General features: G+C 50.5%; 1 protein-coding gene across 2 annotated transcripts in view; it reads right to left on the bottom strand.

Moving 5' to 3' along the window:
• Positions 1 to 1,130: 1,130 nt before the first annotated feature.
• The window catches only part of COL26A1 (collagen type XXVI alpha 1 chain), a gene marked incomplete at both ends in the record, with an annotated part of 127,345 nt that continues 122,475 nt past the window's right edge, over positions 1,131 to 6,000 (bottom strand). For both annotated transcript variants that reach the window (XM_080940435.1, XM_080940436.1), the window contains 3 exons: positions 1,131 to 1,291; positions 2,095 to 2,179; positions 4,901 to 4,948. In XM_080940435.1, coding sequence (XP_080796561.1) covers positions 1,131 to 1,291; positions 2,095 to 2,179; positions 4,901 to 4,948 — 294 coding nt within the window. The remainder of the gene's footprint in view (positions 1,292 to 2,094; positions 2,180 to 4,900; positions 4,949 to 6,000) is intronic.

The following is a 6,000-nucleotide window of genomic DNA, read 5'->3' as shown; positions in this document are numbered from 1 at the left end:
CAAGAACTTCGGGGACGGTCACTCCTGCCAGGCAGGGAGACATACCTGAGGGTGGTACTTTCTATTCTCTGAGTGTTGGGGCCACGGCCAGGTTAGAGGAGCACCAGGGTAAGTGGGTCATAAGAGACCAGGCACCAGCCAGAGAGGCCTCAGGGATGTGGAGTAGTCCTTCTGTGAAACCTGCCAGGGCCCCAGCCTCAAGGTGTGTGGCCACGGCCTCTGGGAAGTCTAGGATACAGGCTGTTTGGCTCTGTTAAGGGGGCATAGACTTGTGTTGTTCATCAAAATAGGAGGCTCTAGGGATAGTCGTGAAAGAGTGGCCATGATGGAGGTTGTAAGACCTACCCTGAATGGATGGTCTCATCAAATGGTCCTTCCTTCTCCATGGGGGAGGACAGGTAAGGACCAGTGGGCTCAGCAAGACTGGGAGACATTAGGGTGTATTACCAAGCAGATTCAAAGCACTTTGCCCTTCTCATTCTTAGAGACCCTCCCTCAGGGTCCTACACTCCCCTCTTGGAAGCTGTCCCCTACCCCAGCCCTAGGAAGTGACCAGAGGAAGAGAGGCGGGCCCCAAATTCTGTAGTGCCCTGATGTTTTTCCAGGTGGCCCCGCCTCCTGGCAGTCCAGCTGCCTCAGGAATCCTCTGGGCCACACACATCATGAAGAGGGTTGTAGGTCGTGACTTCAGCAACAGTGAGGCCTGGGTTAAAACCTACCCCCCCCACACACACTCTCACATTCAGGATCTGGGTCGTGTGTATCCTTTGTACATCCCCAAGCTGAGTGGAGATCACAGACCTACCTTTTAAGGGTTAAATGAGACAATATAGCTGAGCTGGCCCCACCCACCGAGAACTGTGATTATTCTCCTATATCCACGCAGCCCACCCAGACCCCCGTCGCTGGCAGGAGTGGGAGGTAGGGGGCAGGGGCAAAAGAAAAGCTATGTCAGGGTGCTAATCAGCACTGGGCCCTGCCCCTTGGAAGCAGCATCTCTCCCCAGGGACTCAGGGCTCCCAGTGTCCTCCACAGTTGTCCCTGCTTGATGCTCAGTTCCACATGGGGAGTCTTCAGGATACAGCTGCTGTTTAGCTGCAGGGCTGGGCTCACGCAGGAGAGAGGGACTCTTACTTCCTGTCGCTGGCCTGGTCTGCGCTCTTTTGTGCAGGGTCAGGGCCCAGCAGGGCAGCCAGGATGCCATCGGGTCGAGGGCCTCCTCGCTTCATCTTGAGGTTGGCTCTCAGGGCTGCATCCTGCCCAGAGCCCCCGTCAGGGGAGGCCAGGGGATCTGGAAGGAAAGCAAAAGGAAGGGTTGCTGAAGACAGTCTATGTGTACCCAGTGGTCTCTTCTCCCAGTGAGAGGAGACAAATAGGCTCTGTCCCTCATTCATTCTTTCGTTTATTCGTTCATTCATTCAGCAGCACACACATCCATTCATCTATTAATTTGCTCACCCATTCACACATTTAGGTCCCCATTCATTCATCTTCTTTCCCATTCATTCATTCTGCCATTCATTAATTTTCCCATTTGCTCATCCACTAGCCCACTCTCTCACCCACCTCTACTCCGTCTCCCATCTATTCATTCTCCTGTTCATCCATTCGTCTACCTACGTATTCTGCCGCTCATTCCTCCACCTAGGCACCCTCTCATGTGCTTGATCCTGCATTCATCATGTCTATGCCCACACCCACTCTTTCGTTAGCCAATAGCAAGTGGCCTGAGCTCCAGACCCTACAAAGCCACCCCCAGCTTACACTAGGAAGACACAGAGAAAACTCCTTCCACGATGAGAAGGAAGATAAGGAGAAAGAGGACAGCTTTGCCAAGGAGCATGCTCTGATGTGGGAGTCAGCGGTCAGTGGGTGGAGGGGTTGTCCTGAGTGAGACATGGTGACAGGAGGCAGCCTGGCATGACTGTGTGTGGCTAGTCATCCCCTGTGATGCCAGCGGTTTGGGCTTAGACACTTACTGTCCTTAAGCAGATGTTGGTGGGGATGCAAAGTCAGAGGGGCCATTTGACAATAACAAGGTGGAGTCCCTGAAGCAGAGGACCACACGGCTTTAGCAGCCCCCATGCTACTCACCGTGGACCCCAATCATGTGTTCCAGGATAAGGACCCTCTCTGCCAGGATCTTCAGGGCCTCTCGAAGCTGTTGCACACCTTCTCCCTGGTGGGAATGGAAGGCCAGGCTCAGGGTCTCAGTCAGCATGGGGTGGGCATAGGCTGTGCAAACACGGTGGACATCCTCCCAGCCCTGCTTCTCCCTGGGTGTCCACACCATTACAATCACCCATCAAAGCCGAGCACCGGCTGTATCCCAGGCTGATGCTCCAAAGAGGATTCGCCAATGAGCAACCTGGAATCCAGTCAGTGAGCATCCCCCACAGTTACCCAGCATGGACTGCCGGCCTGGGCTTCTACTCTAGACCTGGTGGGCTCAAGTCTGTTTTTCTCCTGCCATGGTTTTCTAAGGGCTCCTTCCCAGCACGTCCTGTGATGCTTTTGTTTGTTGGTTGGTTTCTATTTGTCTATACGACACAAGCTAGAGATATCTGGAAAGAGTAACCTCAATTGAGAAAATGCCTCCATCAGATTGGCTTAACCAATTTCTTGACTGATGATTAATGTGAAAGGGCAGAACCCACTGTGGGCAGTGTCACCCCTGAGTAGGTGGTCCTGGATTGTATTAGGAAGCTGGCTGAGCAATCTATGGGGAGCAAGCCAGTGTTGCTCTATGGTTTCTGCTTCAGCTCCTGCCTCCAGGTTGCTGCCTTGACGTCCACCCCTCCCCCAGGATAGACTGAAACCTATAAGCTGAAATTAACCCTTTCCTCTCTGGGTTGCTTTAAGTCATGGTGTTTATCACAGCAATAGAAAGCAACCTGAGAAAAACAATTTGTGCTCTCAGCTGCTGAGCCATCTCTCCTGTCCTAATTCATCATCTGTTCTTGAGAGACGAAGTTCAAACTCCAACTGACCCTCTACTTCCCAGTAATTTTGAGTAAAAGATTAACTCAAAAGATCGTGGACCTAAATGTAAGAGCCACAGTCATAAAGCCTTTAGAAGGAAATGTAGGTGTCAGTAATTGTAGCCTTGGATTAGGGGATGGTTTCTTTGATGTCATACTTAAAACATAATGGCCAAGAACAAAGTAGGCAATTGGGTGCCTTAAAAGAGAGGATTTTTTTTTCTTTCATAATGAGGAACGCTAGAAGAATGGGTTCTCACTCATAAAATGGAAGATAAGTTTGTAATTACTGGACACCGTATTGGACGGTTTTTGACCCAGGATATATGAAGAAGTCTTATAAGCTTGGGCTTCCCCTGATGACAGACCATAGACTGAAAGCTCATGAGTCTGTTTTTCAGACAATGTTTATCACAGCGATGGAAATCTACCCAACACCCACCTTCCAGACAAGACCAAGAGGCCAGAGCACCCAGCTCAGAGGCCCACGGGTGAGCACCGAGATCAGTACCTGCCTGGATTGTCCATCTGGGAACACTGACCAGATCAACTTTGTGGAGGAGGCTGGGTCAAGCCATAAAAAGACAGCTGAGCCTCCCCAGACTGCTGGCAGGAGCTAGTGCCAGGCACATTCCAGAACCTTTGCGCACGACTTTGCTGGTGGAGGTGCATGACCACACAAAGTAGGCTGCTGACTTTTGAGAGACAGACACCAAGGCAGAGGCAACACCAGGTGGCCAAAGGGCAAAACTGCCACCCCAGAGCTGGTGTCAGGCAGGTGTGTGTTTTTGCCTGTGGAACACAGAGCTCTGCTGTTCCATTCAGAGCCAAGGGGAAGTCAAAGAGCACTTATTAGATGATAAGAGTGAAGTTCCTACCAGCAGACAAAAGGCAACTGTGTGCAGAATCCATGCCTCCTAGCCAGAGAAGAGGCTCTGGGTGGGAAACTGGGATGTTTGGGGTCTCTCAGTCAGAGACCCAGACAAGCAGTCCTCTCCTCCTCCCTCCCCTTCCCTCCTTCCTTCCTACTCTCACTCTTCTCCCTTCTTCTCCCTCATCTTATTTACTTTTTCCTTCCGTTTCTGATGTGCTTTTTTAGAAGTTTTGGTTTTTGAGACAGGGTCCCATTATGTGCCCCAAGCTAGTCGTGAACCTGTGATTTTTCCAGAGTCAGCCTGAGCACTGGGATTTTCTTTCCTCAAGCATAGCAAGAACTTCCTAAAGCCTCTACTCTGCCACACTTTGGCTCAGCCTCACTCCTGTAGCCCAGGCCCCACTCCAAATCTCCCCACTGACTCTTGAAAAGTTTGCCACGAGCTTACTCCTGACACATACAGGAAATCCTCAGCAGACACGTCCCTTCCCAGACTGTGTTTGTTCTTGTCATTTGTTTTATGTCCTGTTTTCCAAGGTCTCAGGTCGATATGGACAACCTTGAACTTCACACATGCTAAGCAAGTACTCTACCAACCCCGGTTCCCTATTTTCCCCCTCCAAGCTCTTGCCCACTCTCCCATTTGCTTGCCCCAATCTTTTTCCGTTCCTATCCTTCATTAGGGTTCCAAGTTGAACTCCCTTCCTCCACCCGTTGAATCCCACACTCACCAGCCCACGCCCACCAAGTCAGTGGGGCAACTGCTCTTTGCATCAGGGGCTTGTTAAGGGGCAGCGTTCTCTCTACATGTTTATGCCCCGCCCCCACCAGCTTTTCCTGAGAATGCTCCTCCCATCAGAGCTAGCATCCAGGCTCAGCCACAGCTGGGGTGGCCACAAATGCTAGAGTATTAACACTGCCACCTGGTGGCGCTAGATACCAGAGGTAAAAAGGAGGGCTCTGTCCTCAGCAGCCAGTACCCAGTTCAGGACTGGCCTTGGGTTTCACCTCTAGCACTGGAGACATTGCCAACAACCATAGTCACCTCTGCAGTGGTGGATTTGTCCTCTTCTCCCTTCACACTGGGCTCACCCTAGGAAGCAAGTCTCACGGTCAAGACATTGGTAAGGGCAAGAGCACCTCTCCACCCTCGGGGACACATGGGAACTGAAGACAGATGGTCTGGGGGTGGGACAAGGGATGGAGGTCATAGATCAGGACAACGCTTGTCCAGTCCGCCATAGGGAGGTATGTAGAGTCACCCTAAGAATTGCTCTGAAACATGGAACATTCGGGCTTGGAACTTGGGGGAGATCATGTGTCAAGTCTTGTGAATGTTCTTTAAATCGCCTTTGTCTCTGGGCTCTGTTTCCCAGTCTCTAAAACGAGGCCAGTAAAACCAGCATCATGGCATCACGTATACACGGCTGATGACTGCTTTGTGGCTTTGAGCGATGCTAACCTCTCTGTGCCTATACTGCTCACCTCTAAAAGATGACTAGTAATAATACCTATCTTGCTGCTATGAAGGATATTGAATAGATTAATACTGAGCAGGAGCTTAAACTACTCTGAGTTTTACAAGTGTTGTCAGAGCCTTTGATGCTACTTGTCACTAGACAGAGGCAGGGGAGGAGACAAGCCTTGGAGGTTGACAGACACTCCTCAGTTCAAATCCCAGCTCTACTGTTGTGCTATGTAGCTTTGGGGAGTTACTGAATCTCTCTGAACCACAGCTGCTAATTCTGATAAATCAGTATAATAAAGCACAGTCTGGATACGTGGTAGTGAGGCTTAAACATATGATGACAGCTACTCCTATTGTATCAGTAGGTACTCAGCAGAGATCCATTCTCCACCTCTTGACCCTGACCTGTGGCTTGAATATGAAATATTAGCTTCTTTGTTTGGTCTTAGAGACTAGAGCTGAGACCCATAAATCCTTGTGTCTGAAAAGAGTCATGGGAGCCAGCTGTCTGAGTACCAGACTCTGAGAGGTTCTATGACCCTAAGCTATACAGCATTAATATAAAACTCCAGACCACTTGGTACATTAACGCATGTGTAAGCTGTGACTAGACTCTCCCAGGACAACCCCCAACTTGAGGCCATTTCCTCTCTTGTCATACTCTCAGGAAGGAGCTT

This window comes from Micromys minutus (genome assembly GCF_963924665.1).
Source record: "Micromys minutus genome assembly, chromosome: 29".
Classification (NCBI taxonomy): Eukaryota; Metazoa; Chordata; class Mammalia; order Rodentia; family Muridae; genus Micromys; species Micromys minutus.
The sequence above is the reverse complement of the archived record's forward strand: the minus strand, read 5'-3'. Positions and strand labels throughout refer to the sequence as shown.